Here is a 23,491-nt window from a genome sequence, read left to right on the forward strand (position 1 = left end):
CAACCGCCCCGCGATAATGAGAAACTGTTTTCACCGTCAGCACATTGTCAAATATTGGTGTTCCTGATATATGACTTTGAGACTCTGCACAGAACAACTTAGAAAATTTGATTCTGTGGGGCTAAAAAAGTGCACAAAAGTTTCACACCTTTAAAAACTCATAGTTTAACAGCTCTTCCTTTATTTTATACATCCTTCTTCAGCTTCAGAGGTCAATACATTTTTTTTCAAGAAAGTGAAATTAAGGAAGAGTTGGAGGGGGGGGGGGGGGAGAGGGAGCAAGGAAAACTGAAAGAAGGAAAGTGAAGATTAAAGGAATAAGTGTCGATAAAGGTTTTGATAGATATTTAGATAGATAGGCCATGTACTTTAATTGATATATTATTTAAAATAATACACTTGTGCATTCTTTCGATACAGCTCAATGTGTTGTTAGTGAAAACGTTTTCCTTATCAACACAATGTTTATGCGGGGAAACCCTTTGCTGACCAGTTATTCTAAACTGCGCACTACCCTAGCGAATTATTTCATCGTTTTCATTGGACTAACAATTTTCCGGAAGCACGTGATTTAATACGTCAGAAAGGAATCCCTCTAATTGCGTGAGGGTAAAAATCGGCACCCTGAACCTAACTTGATTCTCGGCCTTATTTCCAATGTTTTATGATCCCAAAAAGATTTTCCGGTGTAAAAAATGGCTGGAGTATTTGACTTAGAGCTCACCGAAGAAGGTGGTCAAACAGAGGAACTATCAGATGACGAGTACTTTGAGACCGATGAAGCGAATGGGCGCCAACAGGTTAGTCAATCGTGTGTGTGTGTCAGAACTTTGATGTGTCCTACTAACTTATTTTATATTAAGTAATGCCAGTAGAGTAATGGTTTCATTGGCATATATTTCATATTCATATTGAATAGTATACTATTAATTATTAGGATTGTTATATTGACTCATTGTTAGTTAACGTTTCGTAATTAGTTGTAAATAGAGTTTATCTCGATCAGAATAAATAGTACAATATTGTCAATTCAAGTCAATTGAATATCTCTATGAATATGAATAATCATACTGACTGAATGATAATGGCCCAGATCTAGATCTATTGTCTATAGAGACATTAGAGACACTATGATACGGTGACTATCATAGTATCACTAGTTGACTAGTAATAGTAGTATAGACTATAGAGACTAGAATCACTAGATCTATAATCTAGTCAATATAGTTATTTATTATCTATTAATAATAGAATCTGGTCTATCTAGAATAATAATCTAGATTATCTAGATAGCTCTAGTCTCAAAGTCTGTATTGTTAATGATTGAGATTCTAGATCTAGAGTCTATATAGATCTAGCTAGACTCTAACTAGTAAACTCTAGTTACTCTAGTTGTAATAGTAGATCTAATTCTACTACTCAGCATACTGTATGTCAGTATGTCTAGAATTATATACAGTCCAGATAGATATCTAGTATTCTAGACTAGACACTCGCATTAGATTCCATTATCTATATCTTATCTTTATGTCTATACTCTATAGTCTCTACTTAATACTATAGTATACACTATACTATACAGTAACTCTGAGTAACTATAATACTGATTATACCGTAGATTATACTCAAGTCTTAGAGTCTAGGCTGCCTAGTCCATCCAACCATCCATCCCAGTGGTGCTACAGCCCATGAAGGGCTCTGTCCTGCTTCAACACATCCTTCCATTCCGATTTCTCCTGGGCCTTTTGTCTCCATGCCCTAACCCTAAGCTGTTGCAGATCTGCTTCCACATCATCAATCCATCGCATTCAGGGTCTGCCTTTGGGTCGCCTGCCATTTGGTTTTAGCCTGTATACAATTTATGGCTGCCTAGACCTCAACCTTAAATATATAGTTAATTAGATCTAGAATAATCTGGATTTTGTTTCAGATCCTAGCATGTCCTAGATAGACCTTTTCTTTTAAAAGATTCCTTGAAACAGGTCATAAATTAGCTAATAATACTAATAATTTTAATAAAGCTTTTCTCGTGTTTACATGAAAGGTTTTTAGGCTTTAGAAGCTAAAAATAGATTAATGAGAAGCTAAAAATAGATTAATCACAACTCAGAATTCATCTGCCAGGTCTTTAACCTTATGGTGGCTTATAAATTATGTTACTGATATTGTCGTCTTAACATTATGTCATCATATTTTAATTTAAATGTTGGTTTAAATTTAATTTTAGATGGTGTTTAAATAAAATGCTTTTATATTAGTTTTGATTTAATTGGAATAATGTTCGAAAGGGTAGTTGAGATTCTACAATTTAAATTATGCTTATTATGTTTTATATGTTTTTGTGTTATTTTGTAAAATATATTTCTTTCTTTGTTTTTTTCTGCCCTAACAGGAGTATGGAGGGGATGGATTACCCAAGTAAGTTTCTTTTTATATTATTAAAAATATAATAATTGTGCTAGTACTTAGTTTTTTTGTTTTTTTTTTTTCATTTATCTTTTTTTTTTTGTTTTGTTTATTATGTGTAATTTTTTTTTAAATTTTCTTTTTTAAGTTGATTTGAATACTATACAGTTTTGATTAGTATTGAAATGTTCAATTATAAAAAGAACTTTGTGGGTACATTGCTTTATGACATCCTTTTCTTCTTCTTCATTTTTATGTGTGAGGCATGCTCAGAGCGCTATGGTCTAATCTCATTTGTGGACCAGTGGGTGGAGGGGGTATCTGGGAGAAGATTTTTCTGTGCTGCCTTTAATTTAGGCGCTCAGTAAACAAAACTTGGAGTCGGGTGTCAAACCTCGGGCCCCCATCATAGGTAGCCCAGACAAGCCAAGTCAAGTTCAAGCGCACTTAGCCTCTCAACCACGCTTCCCACTTTATGACAAATTCTCATTTTAAAATAAATCTTACTTTTTAAACATTGATAAATTTGGTATGCTCAAGTCCATACAGTCATTAGATTTTGTGTGTGTGTGTGTAAATCATTGTTTATTAAATTTTTAACACAAATTAAGATCTAATTTGAATTGTTAACTTGTCTTAAACTAACTTATGTGTTTTCTTCAGTGAGGAGATCATGGAGACACTGGAGCTCTCCGCCCAGACAGTCAATCCCAGTAACATCAGAAAGATAGGACGGGAAAGTTTTGAAATAGTAAGCTTACTTGGAAAAGGAGGCTATGGCAAGGTAACAGTGGTGCATTACTAATGAGATAAAGTTGTCATAGTTATCGCTTTTTAGGCAATGTGTTCTATATGGGAAAATGGGGTAAAGCATCTGATTTTATGGGTTAGGAGGGCCGACACAACGATCAGCAGATTTCACCCGCTGAAAATTTTTTGGATATCCATTAGAGTTGAGCGAACTATGGGGCATCCTAAAATTTCTAAAGTTCAAAGTCTCAGTCTTCATCTGATTTGAGAGTATGGGAGCCAAGGGTTTTACCACGACCACCATATTAACTGGAAATTTTAGTTTTATGTTATATTTTATGAATCAGTTAAGATGTGTACAGTTATAGATAGCATTTATGGAGAGCGAAATTTGTGTAAAATGTTGTTATATTACAAATGTTACTGTTTAAATATTTGTGTAAATACTTATGTTTGATTTAAATAAAAAAAAGGTTTTGCTGGCTGAGATGCTAGATGAGAACAGAAAGAAATATGATCCACCACGTCTTTATGCTATGAAAGTTTTAAAAAAGGTGAGCACCATCTAAAAATGTGCAGTTTAAATTGTTTTCAGGGTATTTAAATTATTACTACTACAAATATATTGTTTTTTTTTTTTCTGGATATTATTTTTATAAAAAAACAACAACTCTTTGAAAATTATTGTTAATAAATTAATATTTGTAGATTCATTTTTTTTTCTTCTGTTTCATGTATCATTTAAATATGGACTGCTCACTATATTTTTTTTACAGGCTACCATTGCAAGAAATCAAAAAGACACCGCCCATACTCGAGCAGAACGTAACATCTTAGAGGCTGTTAAGGTTAGTATCAACTTATCAATTTATCTATGAACTGTAAAAGTGTTCCGTTTTCTATTACCTTCAATTAAAAAAAAAAATATTTTTTTTCACTATTTATTTCAGCATCCATTTATAGTAGATCTGCACTATGCTTTCCAAACAGATGGAAAACTCTATCTCATTCTGGAGTATCTTCCAGGGGGAGAACTCTTCACCCATCTGGAGAGGGAGGGTATTTTTATGGAGGACATGGCCAGGTACAGCCTTTAATATTTAGGCATAATTTCAAAACAAAAAAATATTTTTTCAGGTATATTCTTTGCAAAGTTGGGCTCTAAAAGTTTTATCTTGTATTACAATTTTGAAATAAAAGTTAGCTGATTGTAACAATAATGTTGTTCTTGAACATTTCTCTCAGTTTCTATTTAGGGGAAATCTTGTTAGCAATAGAACATCTACACACCCTCGGAGTTATCTACAGAGATCTGAAGCCAGAAAATGTGCTCTTGGATTCTAAAGGTATGTCATTGCTAAGTCAGTTATGAGATTCTCAAAAGGGCAAGTTTAATTTTGAATTTTTTAATCTTAATTATACCGTGATTTGTGATGGTCTAAATATAATGTTGGATACTTTTGAGCATGACTTGACAAAATAGCGCTGTAATTTTCTCTGTAATTTCACTTCAGATATTTTAAAATATAAACAATTGTTGTGCTCGGATTAAAAAAAATATATCCCTCGGCACTCATGCAAGTATGCACAGCCGCTTCGTTTCTCAGACACTTTCCAAATAATTAAGAAGGCTTTGAATAACTTAAAAACATTTATTTACTAATGGAATGATGTTATCTATCTTTAGTCGTATTCTATCTGCTCTTTGGTTTCGAGATTACAACTTGAATTACGTTCTCAAATCTATATGTATCCTAACAACTTACCCTAAAACTATTCAAACATGAAATAGTGAAATGAATCTGCCGCCTGAGATTAACCAAAAATACTGGTGAGATTAGCAATGTGGTTGCCAGGTTGGCTAATCCTGTCACCCTAATTTACCTAATTTATCATTGTTGTGGCAATTAGGTGTAGGGTATTGATGAAAAATAGTTGCAGCTAGATAATCAAGATTTCTGACTAGACCATAACACACATATATGTAACACACATCATTATATATTTGGCCAAATTTATGACAGAGCCAGAATGTGCAGAGGGCCTCACTCTTAAAAGGGACCCACATTTAAAAAATAATAAATTTTAACAAAATATAGATCTATAAGGTTAAACGAAAAGAAAATAAGGAAAATGAAAATTATATATCGTTAATTAACATGTACTATTTTGTCAGGAAATTTTGTGCAATTTTTCAAAGTATAGTGTCCATATATTTTTGATACAGACATTATTCAATATAGTGTTTCAATGTTAATCAAGTTACTAATTGACATCTATAGCAGAAGTTTTCATTGGTTAAATCAGACCTGCCTACCGTTACGCAAAATGCGTATTCGTTACGCAAAATCTCCCAAAAATGACCGTCAGTACGCAAATACGCATTGAACCCGTCGCGTTACGCTTTTCGTATCCTTTTTTCCCCTCTCTCTTGGCTAGCTTACGAGCGGTCACGGAGGTCACGCTAAGCCGTTTTGTTGGCCGGGGGGGGGGGGGAGGGGGACAGAAAAGGTGGGGGAACACATTGTGTCCAGATCTATACGTTGATTGGTTCTTAAAAGCAATTAGATTTAGTCTAGAAATGAAGAACGCGAGAGTGAGGGAGTGGCGGGTTGGTACCGTCAGTTAGCTGATACACCAACGTGACTTTTTTTTTGTAAGTTCGTTAGGAGAAATTAATTATGTTGAATCCCTGATTCCCGTATTCATTTGTATAGAAAAAAATATCGAAGTGCTATCGATTCAAAACACATTGAGTGACATTGTAGATATCTAGTCTAGATCTGGATTCTAGATCTAGAAAGCTTGTTATACAGGAATAGATCTAGCTAGTCATTACGTTTGTAGCGGATCCACGGCATCGGTAACACTCTCGAGCCCAGATCTAGGTCTGGAGTATATTATATTCATTATATAGACATAGATCTAGTCTAGATATCATCTCTATTGTCGTATTGATCTAGATTTAGATTGTAGATTTAAACATGACATCTAGATCTAATATTATATATATATATGAAAAAGTAGTGGCTCTCGTAAGTGTTACGCATTCTGGTTCCAAAATACGCATTTTGACCATCAGCGTTACGCATTTGGATTTTTTTTTGGTAGGCAGGTCTGGGTTAAATTAAGCTCACTGGGATGAGACATTATGGGACATCCATCATCATCAATCTCTTTCTTAAGTCAGAAAATATCAAATTTTGTGTAGAGAAAATATGTCTCATAGAGGCAGTAGCTTCCAATGCAATTGAACCATTATTGGTACTGTCCAAGCTTTGATATACCTTGCTTCTTAAAAATATTTTGTGCTTTTTTTTTTTTATTAGGTCACATAAAACTTACAGACTTTGGATTGTGCAAGGAAAGTATTTCCTTAGGGGACATTACTCACACCTTCTGCGGGACTATTGAATATATGTAAGTCCTTTTTTTTTTCCCTTTATTTAAAAAAATGTCTAGTCTAAGGTCTTTATGGTTTTGCTTTTTAGCTATCAGTATTTGACTAGAAGATTCTTCTGTTTTGATAAAGATTTAGGATGGCAGCTCTGTGATTATGTGTTTAAATAAAGACATGTATCAACATTTTAATAGCTTTATTTGTATCAACGTTTTCTCAGGGCTCCTGAAATAGTTCAAAGGTCAGGTCATGGTAAAGCAGTTGATTGGTGGAGTTTGGGAGCACTGATGTATGATATGCTGACTGGACAGGTAGGTGTTTTTTTTAACTACTATTCAGTAAACATTTACTTGATAACAAATTTCGCATTGACCCCCTTTTTTTTTCCAGTTCTGTTGTCTTCATAGTTGCTAGCTAGAAATTATAATCTTTTTAAGTCCCTCTCTCTAGGGAATTTTTATACAAAAATAAGATCTTTTTTATCTCATGATGTTGGTTGTGGTATTTTTTGGTTTTGTCAAAATTCATTTTACTTGTGTTTAAATGCTGTTCAGTTGTGGAAAATGTTCATAATCTGATAAATATATTGTCAGTTGATCTGGTGCATTTTTTCTTGCATAGTACAAATGAAACAAAATTCATCTGATAGGTCTGATAAAAATATTAGCCCTGTGACACTTTTTGAGTAAGAGAAGAAATATTACACTTTAGACCTATTTGTTCATAGGTGCTGCCAACAAGGCGATTTGATTGCCATTACAAAAGTATACCTTCTATCAAGTTATCAACAGCTCCAATCTTAACTAATGACACAATTGCTAAGTGACCTGTTACAACTAATATAAATATGAAATTTTGAATTGAAAGAAATTCTGCTTGCATTTAAAATGATGATGAGGAAATGGGTCACTTTATTATTATTTTTCAAACCTAGATTTTAGTTATGAAATGAGACAGTGCTGTACTCTCTGTGTGTGCAAATTATATTAAACAAGTTTTCACTGTATCTTGCTTTGCTTTGTCCAAGTAATTCATCTCCTGCATCCAATTGTTTGTAACTCACAAAATATTTTTCTCTTCTCCAGCCTCCATTCTCAGGTGAGAACAGGAAGAAGACAATAGATAAAGTAAGTCATTTATCAGTTATAGTTTCAATTTATGTATTGCTGGAGTCACTTATTTACATAGGCAAAAGATGTTTATTGTTTGCTGATAATGTTTTGATTTTTCTTCCAAAGATACTGCGGGCCAAACTTAGTCTTCCACCATATTTAACGAATGAAGCTCGTGGCCTTTTAAAAAAGGTAACTGCACACACATATATTTATATACTAGACATATTTTACCAGCGACCTGCGGGTCTTTTTTTGCGTATTACTGTCGATATAGTCACAGAGAGTGTTTTTAAAAAATTTAAACAAAATAATAATGTAATAAATAAAGCAAATGTGTAAATGTAAAAATAGTATGAATGACACCATCAAATCAAAATAGCTAATCTACTTAAATCCATTTTTTTCAAATTAAAACATTTTCTTGTAGGCCTATATATATTTGATTAAAATTTGAAATGAATAGACTTAATTTTGTATGTTCATGTGTTAAAGTATAAAGTAGATCTTGAGGTAGACATAGATCTAGATCTAGACTAATCTAGAGTTAAAAATTGGCTTTTATAGAGTTCATTCTGTGCTGCGTGAAGGCTCTGCGCTTGCATGACCTTTTTTCATGAATGAATATAGGCCTATCTCAACACGGCTACGCAGCTTTAGCGAACAGCGAACAAATGTATTAAAAATGCTTTAGAAAAACAAATTTGAATGTTAATTTTATTAAAATATGAAATGAATGGACTATAATTAGTATGTTAATGTGTTAAAGAATAAAACTATCGTTGCGAAAAGAAGTTTTATCATCTTATAGTTCAATAAGAGTTTTAGACCCAGGAATAGACTCAGTAGAGAGATGTGTTAATGTGTAACCATTTGGTAATGTCTAATGAAAGAATGTGCATCGGGATATCTAAATTTGCAGATATAAACAACGAATTAATGTAAAAATGCTTTTGAAACACAAATTTGAAGGTTAATTTTATTAAATAAATGAAATCAATAAACTATATTTTGTATTTTCATGTGTCAAAAACAAAAAACTATAAGTGCAAAGTTTAGTTCTTAAAATTAGATGTAGATCTAAATCCTTTCGATCTTTTCTCATGTCAACATTGTAAACATGGCCTAGATCCATAAAATACTATAGCTGTAATAGAGTTGGTCTTTTTTTTTTTTTTTTTTAGGGTCTTAAGTTTGTTTTAGGGCCACAATACATACACTACGGTCTAAGTTGGTACCCAAGGAAAATTTCTGCCAAGTTTTATCAAGATAGGTTTTGATTTCTATACGGGGACATACATACATACATATGCCAAACATTCTGCTTTATATAATAGATAATGCTTTAATATTTTTTCAACTATCAATTTATGATTTATGCCTTAACATTTTGCTAATTAAATTTCCATTCATATTACTAGACCATGTCCATTATCTATAACTTTCAATTAAGATGTTGGAGCATACTTTTTTTTTTCTTTGGTTGAAAATATATTTTCTCTACATTATTCATACAACTATTATGAGTTGTGTTTACTATGGTGATTACATGCTTATAAAATTTGAAGCATTGATATCTTTTGGTGAGTGGCCCAAGACAGACACCCCTAAAAGAATGCACTATGGTAACAATGGGCGGGTAACTTTATTGATGATAATGAAAGCTGGGTTGCCCTTGAACTTGCCAGGATTACAGAGAAAAAAAATGATTACTCCCTCAGGAGGATATAAAATCTAAAATTAGCTGCCAATACATAGTATTGAATTTCTTCTCTAACAGTTACTCAAGAAAAACCCTTCTGATCGACTCGGTAGTGGACCTGATGATGCTGCCCCCATAAAGGTAACTTAATTCTGTTGAGATGGATGTTACTGTATTTTCACAATACAAAAATATTTCATTTGTTTAATGCCACAAATGGGTTTTTAAACAAAAATGATATATTTTTTTTCAGAGCCATCCTTTCTTCAGACACACCAATTGGCAGGATTTAGTTAACAAAAGAATAGAGCCCCCAATCAAGATCGGAGTGGTAAGTCTAGCTGTTCCCTTGATAAAAGTGAAAATATCTGTGTTTGATTTCCAAATACAAAATTGAGACTTTGAAATTTCCAATTTAAGTAGATTGAATTATGTTGATTTCAGATGCACCACATCATTTAAATGTTTAATTGTGTCACAAAGTCTCTCTTTGAATATTTATTTGCTACTTTTTAAAAAAATATTTCAAGTCCCTTACATTTTTTTTTTTTCCAATTTTCACGCCCATCAATTAGCCCTTGCTCTTAGTTTTTATTGAAATCGTTGAAATGCTTAGTGCTAAAAGGATAAATGTGGTGGCTAAGTGGGTAAACCATGGGGCTTCCAAACCTAAGAGTCCCAGGTTCGAAACCTGGTGAAGAAGGGGATTTTTTTTCCTGGGATCTTTAGGGCACATGAGTTCTCCCAGCTCTAATGCGTACCTGACATCAGTTGGGGACAAGGTAAAGGCGGTTGGTCGTTGTGGTGGCCACATGATACCCTTGTTAACCTTGGGCCACTGAAACATAGGACCTTCACATCATCAGCCCCCATAAATCGTAAAGTCTGAAAAGGGAACTTTACTTTTTTTTTTATAAGAATAGAATAAATAAAAGATCTCATTGCAACTAAGACCAATTTTTAGATTTTTACAATCATCATGGTTTGAAAACTAAGATGTCTTAATTGGGTCAGTATTTTTTCAACATTGGCGCTTGATGTTCAATTTCTATTTTGTACATAATCATTGTCATACAAGCAACAATTTTTTTTATCTAATTAAGGGTGGTAGAATCAGACCTAAATGATATGATAGTGTGGTCTTACATTCATTTTGTGTTAATCCAACAGACAAGTGCTTATGATGTCAGCCTATTTGATACCAAGTTCACCAAACAGACTCCATGTGATTCCCCAGTAGATATGTCTGTCTTTAGTCCTAGTATGAATATTTTTGATGTGAGTACATTGTTTGCCTTGACACTACTTAGTATTCTAATTCTTTCTTTTTGACATTATTAATGTGATTCTTTTACAAGTGAAAGAATAGTTGAGGGGCAAAGTGTTTGGCTTCGGAACCAAGGGGTTTTCGGCTTGAACCATGGTGAAGACTGGGATTTTGAACTTTGAATCCCCCAACTCTAATGCGTATCTGACATTAGCTAGAGAAAGTAGAGGCAGTTGGTCATTGTGCTGGCCACATGACACCCTCATTAACTGTTAGCCACAGAAAGAGATGACCTTTATATCATCTGCTCTAAAGATTGTAAGGTCTAAAAGGGGTGGTTTTTTTTTTTCTAATGAAGTCTTTTTGGTCAGTTTTTAATGAACATTTTTACTGTGAAACTTTTTTTTTGTTAATGAAAAATGTTTCAAAATTCTTGTTAATTTTCTCTTATCAGGGCTTCACCTATGTTGCACCATCTGTACTAGCTGATTTGGCCACGCAGCCATGGATCTCTGAGCGGGGTCCAAGATCTCCTCGTAAAAGTTATAAGGCAGAAAGGTAAACACTAGAATGTACCTTTTTTTTTTTTATAATTTTTTTTACAGTTCCTCTATTCAGCTTGCATGTTTATGGGCATTGGGTGGGTGGATGTGGTTATCAAAAACGGCTCTAACAGATTTCCTAGAAATTAGTTGATTTATAGCTTTGGAAAAGAATTACTAGCTAATCTTCCCCACTGGGAACAATTTTAACAGCTGTAATTTTTTGAAATACTATGTTGTAAAATTATATAGGGCCTAGACATATGCCAGCAGTAAGTTGTTTTTGAACATTTTGTGCACAGTCTACATCTATAGGCCTATCACCAAACTAGCATTTACTATATACCATATAACAAGTCACAGAATTATAGCCAAATACTCTCTTTTAATGTTGCCAAAGCTGGATCCGCATCATCAAATTATTTGTATGCAAGGGAATGGGAGGGGGAATTTTTTTTTCTTCTATAGCCAACATTCATTAGTTATTAAGAGCAAAATAATTGCTCTATAAGCTTTATAAAGGAGGAATTGTCTTTTAAACAGAGAATAAGGTAAATAGTAATGCCTCTACTTAGGATGACTAAATTCTAAATAGGGAAAAAAAAATAGGACATATAGTAATGCCTTTACTTATCTTATAAAATACAGATGTTACTTCAAAAAAAGATGATGATTACATCCTACGCGTCATGCATCTAGTCATGCATGTTAATCAATGGCTTAAATTCTGCCAAGTCACTGGTTTTCCTGGCTGGCTCAGGCAAAACATTCCATGCTGTAATAGCACTAGGGAAGAATGAGCATTTGTACAAATTTGTCCTACCATATGGAACGAGGAATGTGCCTTTATCTTTGTGTCAACTGGTTGGTTAATGTCTTTTTATGAAGACTAAATGGTGAATAAGGAAAAAATGCTGTCCCGGTTTTAGTAGAGCTATCTTTTTTTTTTTGTTAAATAATTTTTATTGGAAACAAAATAAGTAACCAAAAAAAACAAACCAAAAGAAAACAATTCTTAAATAAAACTGCAAAGTAAAAATTGAAACTGTCCCACTGTAAGTATAATTTCATTTCTTTCCTTTCAACAGCTTTATGTTAAACAATGGCTTGGAAGGTTTCTACCAGGCCAATGCTGCAACTGCCTATGAAATAGCTTCACAAAGGAACAGAGGCAATGCCCCGAGCCATGCCCCCACAACAGTAGTGGCCTCGTCCAAAGCAGTCAATGGTTATGACATGGAGGACATGGACACAACAGGCGGTGCCACGGCCGCCCCTACAGTACCCACTCACAGGTCTAATACTACTACTTCTGCTATATTACCCATCGCTAACCCACAGAGACAGCAGCAGAGGCGCCGAGCTTACCCAGGCACGCAAAACCGCCCCTCCCATTTACAGCGCCTTGTATGATAACGTGGCTTTAGGGATTTTTTTTTTTTTAAAGAAATTGATCTAGTTTCCAATTTAGATATTAGCACTATTTATTAAACTATTCAAATAAAGTACAAAATGTCTGGATGCTTATTTTCAAGGCACTAAACTCTTCAGCGGTGACAATGTGTTTGTGCAATGTCTAACGTCTTCCTGCAAGCTGTATGTGAAGATGTTTTTAAAAAAAAATTCTATTTTTTTTTTTTTTTTTTTATATATTTATTTCGCTTACACAAATGGATTGCCTTAACATATTTTTGTGTCTATAAATATCTTCTGAGCGATTACTAGTCCAATATGACTTTTTGTTTGCCAAGCTTGGTGGGTTGTTTCAATTAATGTGATTGTCTTGCTAAAAAATAATCTCAGATATATCTCAAAATAATTTTGATATCAAAATAATTATATTATTTCAATGAATAAATGGCTTTCTTAAAAACCAGAGGTCAAAAACACAGCATCACTGTTTTGTTCTAGCTGCCATTTTAAGTTTCTTCAACTTTTGGAAAATGTATTTCTCACGAAATTACCTGTCTCCGTGTCTGAGAATAGTAAAAAAAAAAAAAAAAAAAAAAAAAAAGGTATTGAATAAATAGTAATGGTGACGTGTGGTAATAGATTTGTTTCTGGTGCTGCTCAACAGTTCCCAATAGTTGTTTTTTCCTCTCTGCGTACATGTTTCAGTGTATGTGCACATTTTATTCAATGCTATTTGTGTATCTTTCATCTGTTGTATTGTAAAGGCATGTGTTTAAAGTGTCGCCAGCTCTCTGTTTTTCTTCAGCTAATAAGGCATGTCTGTTTGAAGTGTCGCCAACTCTTGCATGATTCAGTGCCTTTGGGTTTTAACAAAAAAAAGTTTTAAAAGAAAATTTCTTGTCGTGTTGGATACGCGTAAGCTGATGAGAATAGCTACTCCTTTGGCTCAAGCTTATTTGCTTGTTCATTGTTTTATGGATGAACAGAAGCACTGATTACTAAACAGCATAAAACACTTGTAAGATTATGTCTAATCATCACCTTCTTAGTGCACTTCTATTCATGAAAATACCCTAGGGCTTTGGTGTAAGCAATTTGGCTTTAAGACATATATTTTAGTATGTTAAGGATATGAGATGGAAATATTTTAATTATTTATATATAGATATAACTTTTTTTTTTCTGTTAATTTTAAACTTCTCTCAAAAAAATGTTTGCTAAAATCAGCCTATATTTAAAAAAAAGTATAGAATATAAATGAAATATTTTTTTTGTTGTGTATATTTATTGAGTCCATCCCCCACTCCCCCTGTTTCTTTACTTTAGTGGCAGGCGGTCCTGTACTATTGATTAACTGATAGCTTGGAGGGAAAGTAAATTTGCATACTTTTGGTAATACAACATTTTATATATGTCACTTTTTTTTTTTTTTTTTTTTTATTATTTTTATTTTCATTTACCAAACTTTTGGTTAGCAAGTCATGTTCTGTTGGAGATCCACATCTAGATAGTTTCATGTTGGGTTTTTTCTAAAAATCTGGAGTTTGACTAGTGTGTGTGTGCGATAGGGTTGATGTGTTCTGTGTGTAGGTAGAATGGGACTTCGGCTTTTGTACGGTAGGATGCAAGATGGCATGCTAGATATTAGATGAAAAATTGTATGGAGGCTTTATTAACTGCTAATTGCTGTGCAGTTTAACTAGCACTTATTGAAGTTTTTTTTTTAAAAAAAACATTCCCAAATCTATCTCATAATCACTTGACCTAGTTAATAACTTATAATCTTAATAAATTAAGAAATATGAATACTAACATTAAAAATGAACATCAATTTCACCAGATACATATACATTTTTATTCTTTTAGCGAAATTTCAATTACTCAAATATATTTAGCATTTTTATTCTGATATAGACACATTTAAGTTTTAAACTCACTTATATATATATTTTTTCATATTAATAATATATATATTTAAATGCAATTTAAAAGTATTTAATTTTTAAGTATTGTAGCTTTTTGCAGAGACATTTTATTCAACCATTTGATTTACTCTGTTGGAAGTATGAATTCAGGGGGCCAATGAAACTATTAACCAGGATTGCACCATCCATACTAGTCAATGCTCTTGTCTGGCTAACATGTTTTATTATTGATATTAACAAAGTCTATTCTGTACCAGTTGAGGCTCTCTACCAGAAGCCTAAAAAAAAACTAAATTCACTTTTATAATAGTTTGATCCAAAACTTCTTGGTTCACAAACTTTTCTTTAACACGTAACTTTATTAACAATTTTATTTGGCTCACTATTTCACTAGTTGTCCCAACGTTCTCACCAGACCTAATGCTTCGTCTTTCATGGCATGCACTTAATGTTAATGTGCACGATTTAAAAAAAAATATAAATTTATTAGTGCATGATGGGAAATGATTAGAGTATCCAATAGAACAGAGTGAAGTTAGGATTAGAGGTTTTACCTAGAATCTGATGGCCCTGTTTTATCAGCAAGGAGCGGTCTACCTCAGTAATTTTTTGTGAAGTCAAATCAATGAACTGTTATATGCTGACAAGGAAATTTGGCAGACGCTGCAGTTTCATGACTGCTAGATATTTTTTTAGTACATGTATGTGTATATTAGCTATTCTTGGCGACCAGCTTTCATGAATGTAGTCAATTCTTGCTCAGGTCGGCAGTGCGTGTTGTTGTTGTTGTACAGATGAACTGTGTTGATCCTAAAGCAAAGAAAATGTGCGCGTATATACTCAGGGTCTCTAACAAGCTGTGTGTGATTTGTGTGTGCGTGCTCCTTGTAGGATGTGTCCTGTTGTTTTCATTGGCCGATTCCCTCTCCCAATGGTATTTCTCCTCTTTTGTTTTGCCTCTCGCACGTTTGAGTGACATGTACAAATATGTTCCCCACACGAGTCATTGTGTACACTTGTAGGCTTAGTATTGTCTTGTATATACATTCATGTTTATTTCCCTTTTTCTTCATTTACACTTCTCCCGTAATGTGTGCAACTACGTAGTTAAGATACAGTCCAGCTTTAGAGACGTATAAATGTGTCTTGATTAGGAAAGTGGGAAAAATCTCAGTTGAGCAGGTCATAGTATCTGAAATACACATACATTATATACTTGAGCCTAACAAGAGTCAATTTAACTGGGAATCTTAACGCCTAGTACCTTTGTGAAGATTTCACTCTAAGCCGGTGTCACTGAAGTTGAACATTCTTTATATGATGGAGAATGAAATGTATGTAAAAAAATAACCTTTTTAAAAAAAAAAAAAAAAAAAGATCTTGTACTTGTGTCAAATAAGACAGATTCAAAGTTTATCTCCTCAAACAAAAGATGTTGTGATTTACTTCCTGTTTTCTCCTCACTATTCTCCTTAGTTTTTTTCCCTCCATATATATAGAGTTTTTTTCCCTCCATATATATAGCTCGGTGACTGAAACATTTTTTTTTGTATGTGTTGTCCTGAAAGTGAGAAATAGAACAGGTGAAGCGCTTGTAGCATAATATCTATTCTCATGGACTAAACTAGCTAGATGATGGCAACCCCATCCCCGATGAAATGAAGCATGTAGAGGTTTCTAGTTCCTCGAGTGGAAAAATGTCCCCTAGCTTGGTCTTTTCTGAGTTGAATTTTGTAATTACGTATCTTACAATGAAGCCTCATACCTTGAATTTGTGTATTTTTTAACTCTCTAACCATTAAGGCTATACTATAGTTATTAAATTGTAACTCAGTTATCTGAATGCTATTATATTAAAATGAGGTTTGAATGTAAATATATCATGTTTAAATATATTATTATTTAGTTGTTTTTTCCCACCCTGAATATTGCCAAATCATGATACTTTTATTTTCTTCTTGAATTGGCCAAGTATTGACAGACCTATGTAACATGTAACATAACCTTTTTTTTTTTTTTTTTCATTGAAATGATTTAATGTGTAAATACATCAAATTTTGGTTTTTGCTGCCATGTTGAATAAAAATCTAATTTATTTTTTGATTTTTTTTGTTCACCCCCCGCCAACTCTTTCCAGTGTGGAATGTTTCAGTTTCTTGATCATTTTGTCTAGCCAGTAACTTCAAAATAATTTTTGGGTAATTTCAAAATTTGTATTGCTCACAACTACAAATGTAGCAATTTTTAAGAAACAACCTGATAGAAAGTTTGTGTTTTTATTCCATTTGAACTTGGTCACTGCTGTTTTCTTTTTCTTGCAAAACTTTTGCCTTATCTGGGTGCAAATCTGCCTTGATAAATATGTTTATCTGGGGGCCAATCTGCTATGATAAATATCTTTATCAATGCATTAAAAATGAACTGTATAGAGAGACTGCTGCATAAAAAAACTTGCTTGAATATTATTAAATTCCATCTTTGTTATCTGGGCATCAAATAGCAACATGAATTTTGAAAGAAGTTGAAACTTGTTTGATCTAGGTTTTTAAAAATGGGAACTAAAAAAAAACCCATCAGTAACAATTCTCATAATAAATATTCAACATTTTTTAAGCCTTTGTTGTTTTTTTATTTGATTTGATTCTGCTTGTGAATTTCAGTGTGTGTGTATGACATGTGTCTGGGACTCAAACTCTTTAATTAGACCAAGAAACTGAAACATCACACTGAAGAAATGGATTGTCTGCCCCTTAAATATAAACCCGTTTTATGTTTCGATTCTGTCATTGCCAACATTATATACTTGGTTATTCAAGAAATGTAATTCCATTTATTGTATTCATATCTATCCCTGTGACTTTTGTCCCCGTTGTAAAATGTAATGCATTCAGTAAGAGGCTTCAAAGAGTTTGGTGCCAGCGATGTCAATTTGTTGCATGGTTTGTTGTAGTGGTTTGCATTTTTTTTTTATTTGTAATTCGAACATTTTATGATTTTATGACATTTAACAAAAAAACATGGTATTAATTTAAGTAATGCTTAGAAAGTAAAAAATATATGAGTTTATTCAGGGAGGCGGGTCAAGTATCAAAATATGGAGCTGCTTTTAAGCTTTACTATTTTGTAACTTGTTTAGGTTTGTATAAAGCTGCATTTTTTAAGTTAGTGTGTCAAATAATAATAAGTAGACCTGTGGTTTCGGGCCCATAGAATAGAACTATTTTTAGTGATAGTCCAGAGCAAGAAGGTAAATGCATTAGTGCTAATTAACAAAAGTATGAATATATCAGTGTAGCGAGTACAAATATTTGGTAATTATTTTATTTATGGAAAACTGACCAAAAGATTTTTCCACATTTAAGTTCATTAAAATACAATAAAAGTCCAGAAATCTGGTACAGTGGCAACGAAAGGAACCATCTACACTGTTGGTTTTATAGTTAAGAAAGCTAGCTACATTTATATGTTTCCTAGCAGGTCGAAGCACTGTTAAACAAATATTTAACACATGACATTGTAAAATAAATTTTAAAAAATGCCTTCAACACTCAAAAGAAATGGACACTTGGCACATATAACGTTATAGACTTAAAATAATTTTTGCCATGTGGCTAGAGATGCAGGAGTTAAACACAGATAAGAACATTGTAGATGTTATCAAAACCCTTGACCATTTAGAACAATCAGTTACTTCTGAACAACCAAATGGAAGAAAAGTTTTGGACAACCAAAGGAGTGCGGCTACGATGCATTCTCTCCCCACTTCTTTTTTAACATATTTCTTGGGCATATGATGAAAACTCTAGAACTTAAGACCACGCCTACGCTACTCGTTGCCTACCAGCGTGCACTCTAGAACTTTTAGCTTGACAGACGGCCTGTTTCAAATCTCAAGTTCACAAATGACCTTCACCTTCACCTTATTTGAGAAAATGCAGACCAGGATCAACATCTTACTTCAAAACTGGATGCTGCAAGCTAAACCTTGGAAACTAAGTGTTGAAAAAAGCAAAGTAATAGTTTTACGTCTAGATAATACAAGATGTTGAATACCTTTGAGTGGCCAAGCCTTAGTGGATACAGATGGTTACACACAGTTGGACAAAAGCTGGCTGTGAAAAGACATACACGCATTTTCTGCAACTTTCTGACAGAGACAAGCAGACTTCCTGGTTTATTGAGTGGTCAGTAGTAAGTGAAAATAAATTCTCAGCTGGAAGTTAACTCTTTGGTTATTTGATGCTTATACGCTGAGGAAGTGCTTTGGGTTGTTAAACTCCCCATATAACTTGAGAAGTGCAGCGTTGACTAAAAATGTAAATCCTATGAGAATTGCATGTGGTAACCGACTAAGAGAGAAATTTACTGCTAATATCAATGTACAGCTAATTCAAGCAAAGTCGTAAATTAGGGGGGGGGGGGGGAGCACAACCATGGAATGGATTCATTCTGAACCTTAGATTATTTTTTTTACTACTGCTATGTTGTCTATGATGTTCAATACTGTTACAAGTCAAGCAGGATAAACCAGTAATGATTAACTCCTTCATTCAGATAACCAATGTGTTTATTGGCTGTTGTGACTGTAAAAGTCTCAATTTGTGGTCTGCTTTTAAAATCTGTTGCCAACTCAAAAACAAACTTGTTAGACAAGAGTTCAAATTTTTTTTTTTATACAAATCCTTACAAGTGTTGTGATTTTTTTATATTTGTAATCTGAAGCGTGAGCTAAAGTATTTCCTTGTCTATGGTGAAGTGAAACAGACGCTGTAAAGCTAAAACAAAATGCAAATGTTTTTTTTTTTTCTCTATGTAATATAAAAAATTATATTCAAGGGCTGACAGCCTTGTAAAAGCTGATAAATTTACTTGTTAAAAAAACAACCAACCAACCAACAACAAACATATTGCTAGCTACCGGTATGTAATTAATCTATAGCCGGTATGTAATTAATCTATAAGTGAAAATATTTAGCAATATTATAAATATATAGCTACCAGTATACCGACAGACACGTCACAAGCTTTATGTTTGAGAAATTTAATATCTTTTTTTTTTAGTATTTTTGGGTAAGTTGTAGTGAGCCATCTCCTGATTCTTATCACCATGTGTAGAAAACATTTTGGTCTGAACATGTATTATTAACTCTTTCTCTCCTAATTTGACCATGATTTAACGCCTATTAAACTAAAAAAGATTTTTGTATTTATAAACTTGGATTTGTGTGAATTAAAAAGAGCATGCTTTCTCCTACAATTCAATACCAAAATATAACACTTTCTGATAACAAACCAAAAAAAAGTTATCGGAGTTTAATCCTAACAGGAGAGTGAAACAAGGAAAATAATTACGGAGAGAAAGAGTTAAAGTATCCAAACTTCCTAGGGCGGCTGAATACTTACTGTACATAGGAGAAGAAATGCTTATAGAGTAGCTTCCTTTCCTTTCATGACTTCCTGACCCTAATTTGTAGTCCACATGCATCCTTCATACTTTATTTATACTATTGTATTGCTTTTCAGTTTAGGATTGCTAGAAACATATTTATATGAATATATTCCGGAATACCTATTCTATTTTACTTATATCTATGGATGTTTATATCTCTCAACAACTTAAATTGATTTTAGCTATTGCATTGTTCTAAAAAAAATGAAAAGCTGGTCTAGTTTCAGAATTCAACAAAATAAATATTTAAAAAAAAATTAGAAATTTTTTATATAAATTGTAAATTTTAAAAGGGTGGGGAGGTCTATATTTAGACACTTTTTTGTAGATGAATGTCAAATTTCAATCATTCTTAGATTGCCAGACTGATCTTCAGCTTTAGCTATGCCTATTTCTGTCATAAATTTGCAGTCAACGTGCTCTAAACATTAGCAGGAAGTGCCAAAATTAACTATTGCTTTAAGAGCTTGCATAATTAAAGTTCATCAAAGTGTTCGTGATGAATATTAAGAGATGTGCACAAAGTTGTCTTCCTTTCGCTGCAAATCAAGCGTTTTATTTATTTTTATTCTCTGGTGTAGACGTAGCCTTAGATTGAATTGCACAGCACATCACACCTTTACCCTATTGTCCTTGGTTATAAGTTGAAAATTATTATATTTTTCAGTGTATAGAGATGTACTTTACAAAACAATAAAGCAGTATCTTAGCCTTTATGTTAGATAAAAGTATTTTAACCAAGTAAACTTTAAATTAACAAAAAACTTAAATTCTTTATTAGTTGTCTCCAAAAAACCTGTTTGCATGTCAAAAATTATTTTTTTTTACCATTTTTTTTTCTTAATTAAAAACAAAGAAAATAAATGTTTTATATATTAAACATAAAAACTTTATCCCTAGTCTGATAATGATCATTTTAAGAAAAGTATTTGTCAAATTCCTTCATACATAGTTGACTTTTTTCTGTTTTCAGGAGATGAGTTATTCAAGTCTCACCGCTGGACACCATGAAATGAAACCTCAAGCAACAACTTTGATTTTCACCCAGTGTCAACAATATATTGACTTAAAGCTTTTTTTTTCCTTCCTTTTTGTGGTAATTTTGTTGTTTGGTTTCTGTGGAGAAATGTATTTATGACTATTGATTTCCATTTTCTGGCTACTTTCTCTTTATTTTTATTGAACATACGGTAGCTGTTATATTCTAAGCCTTGTTATTTATAAATTCTTTATCTGGGTGTAAAAAATGGACTGCATCTCTTGAAAGAATACATCCCTAAATAATTTTGATACTTGGTTATTTGAATGGCTAAAAAATTTCTTTAGCTGTATACATGTTTATTATAGAGGTTTTAGAAATGTATTTCACATTGGATTTAGTATTGAGCATTCCAATTAACTTATATTTTTTAAAGACTATTACCTTTTTCTTCTTTGTCAGTAAAATCAATAGACAACTTTGAAAGTAGAAAATGTTCTGCTCGCTGGCCTGTCCATGCCTCCTGCTGTCCATCTAGCTACAGTTGATAATTATGTAGATATTTTTCTTGTGTATTTTTAATTTGTCTAAACCTGTGATGTGGTAATGCCTGGGACCTTGATGAGTTTTTTAGTTCTTTTGAGAATAATTTAGTTTCAAGTTTTATTAGCACAATGAATACAATCAGCAATAAGTGTGGCTGTCATCCGAAGAATGTCCCCATCAAAGGATTTGTTTTCTTAATGTATGATCACTTTGTGAAAATATGTACGTTTGTGAACATGTTTTTATAATATAATTAAAATTTTTAATAGTCGTTGCAGCAGCATTTTAGGATTCAGTTTTCTTCAGCACAATTGTTCTTTGTGTAGTCTACATACCTATTTGAACACCAATTGGGAAACTGATTTTTCTTTCCCAAAATCAGCATTTCGCAGAAATTTTCTTTTTACCCATAATTCCTATCAGTTCCTAGATTTTTTGTTCTCTGATGACTTCTCCTTCTTCTGCCTTTAGTTGTAGTGTGGTAGTGCTAAATACTTTAAGAATTTTTTTCCCTCCCTGAATACTAAAAAAATTATTTTTTTCCTCCCAGTAAAAGTTTGAGTTTCGGCACATCTGCACAATTTAGGCCATGTCGTGCCCGTCATCCTTCAAGGATTACTATCCCTTTGTATCACCAGCGCCCAGTAAAAAAACAATTGCCATATCAGACTGTGGTTGACATAACAACAAATTGATAAAGAGTATAAAAACTAGTCATATCCCTGAGGACAGACGAAAATGTGTTCACAGTGTCCAATGTTACTATTAGTGCATCCACTTCTTCTGTTCAACATAGCAGTCGCTTGTAAGTTCCAAAGTTGAAATCAAAGTCTTATAACTACTTGAGTGTGTCCGTGTGAAGGAAAAAGAGTTAATCGTTGAGTAAGCCATAATCTTTGTCATAACTTCATTATTATTTAACATATTTTCTTTAACTTTTATATTTTTATGTAATGTCACCTTGTACTATTCACATCTTGCACATAGGAGGGCAGGAGATAAAAGTGCTTTGTTGTTTTTTTTTACCCTTCTCATGAAATTTCGCTGTCAAAGAGTTGAAGAGTGCTTCATTTGTTTCTGACATCACTTAAAGGGATTAACTTTTTTTTCGGTGCATATCGCGACAAAGTCTGGTCTATGTATTTATTTGATTGTGATTCGTGTGATTACTTACCTTGATGTACAGTCGAGTGTCGTTGGTGTGACTACTGGTGTAAAACTTTCTTTTCATGTAGTGCTCTGTCAGAATGTGAGAACTGCTCTGTGACAAGAAAAACCCACAGAGAAGATTGCCCATCTTTATTCACAAATGCCAGAACTCTTTTCATCTTGCCCTTATTTGCATATTCAATGATTTGTGATAATGAACATTCTAAACAAAGCAGGGCACTTCTGTGATCTTGATCCTTTGACGTCTTTCTGTGCTTGCTTGCTAAGGCAACGAGTGCCAATACCACACAGGACCTTACAGAGTTATGGCCACTTACTTTACGGTCTTGATTGTTTAGTTGAACCGAGTCATACTTGGGTTAGTCAATGACTTTATAGTATGTTAGTCAATGACTTAATATGTTCTTATATCGACTAATATCAATTAGAAGTTTGAATGCCGACATTATTTGTATTGCACTAAAAAGTTCCATTATTCTAATATATCAGTGTACAGTACGGCCATAGTTGAAGTAAAGAGTAGCATTTGATTCTATTGGTTGCGATGTTATTCATTATAGCATGAGAAATTTTTCAAGCTAAAACATCATTACATCCACTGGAAAATAAAAAGTTTCATTTTTTTTCAATCTTTGTTTCTGTTGTTTATTTAGGTGAGAAAAGTTATTGACCTGATGGGCGCACAAGAATTGATTTTAAGTTAGTATGTATTTCACTCTGTAGATCTAAAACTAAGTTCCCCTTTCAGACCTTGTGGTTTATAGGGCAGATGGTGTTAAGGTTGTCTGTTTCTGTGGCCAGCACAACAACCAACCAACCAACTAATGTCA

General features: G+C 33.0%; 1 protein-coding gene across 3 annotated transcripts; it reads left to right on the forward strand.

Moving 5' to 3' along the window:
- The first annotated feature begins 567 nt into the window (after nucleotides 1-567).
- On the forward strand, nucleotides 568-23,290 carry LOC106072640 (ribosomal protein S6 kinase beta-2-like). Of its 3 annotated transcripts, XM_056005707.1 has the most exons (18): nucleotides 569-800; nucleotides 2,393-2,418; nucleotides 3,070-3,190; nucleotides 3,630-3,710; nucleotides 3,933-4,004; nucleotides 4,107-4,240; nucleotides 4,402-4,502; nucleotides 6,486-6,576; nucleotides 6,777-6,867; nucleotides 7,642-7,683; nucleotides 7,795-7,860; nucleotides 9,449-9,511; nucleotides 9,624-9,701; nucleotides 10,541-10,648; nucleotides 11,092-11,195; nucleotides 12,268-12,474; nucleotides 13,919-13,984; nucleotides 20,940-23,290. In XM_056005707.1, exons 1-17 carry the CDS (start codon nucleotides 696-698, stop codon nucleotides 13,944-13,946), a joined length of 1,518 nt encoding a protein of 505 aa, XP_055861682.1. In that variant the 5' UTR covers nucleotides 569-695; the 3' UTR covers nucleotides 13,947-13,984; nucleotides 20,940-23,290. The 3 variants fall into 3 exon arrangements, with proteins under 3 accessions (XP_055861681.1, XP_055861682.1, XP_055861684.1); XM_056005709.1 differs by lacking the exon at nucleotides 13,919-13,984; XM_056005706.1 differs by lacking the exons at nucleotides 13,919-13,984; nucleotides 20,940-23,290 and having other exon boundaries at nucleotides 568-800; nucleotides 12,268-13,910.
- The last annotated feature ends 201 nt before the right edge of the window (nucleotides 23,291-23,491 follow it).

The sequence above is a fragment of the Biomphalaria glabrata genome, chromosome 12, assembly GCF_947242115.1.
Source record: "Biomphalaria glabrata chromosome 12, xgBioGlab47.1, whole genome shotgun sequence".
Classification (NCBI taxonomy): domain Eukaryota; kingdom Metazoa; phylum Mollusca; class Gastropoda; family Planorbidae; genus Biomphalaria; species Biomphalaria glabrata.

Excerpts from the sequence above, each read along its gene's own strand:
- LOC106072640 (XM_056005706.1), top strand. The coding sequence starts at position 696 with ATGGCTGGAGTATTTGACTTAGAGCTCACCGAAGAAGGTGGTCAAACA. Across the intron at positions 9,702-10,540 it reads CCCCAATCAAGATCGGAGTG|ACAAGTGCTTATGATGTCAG; the intron begins GTAAGTCTAGCT and ends TTAATCCAACAG. Across the intron at positions 10,649-11,091 it reads CTAGTATGAATATTTTTGAT|GGCTTCACCTATGTTGCACC; the intron begins GTGAGTACATTG and ends TTCTCTTATCAG.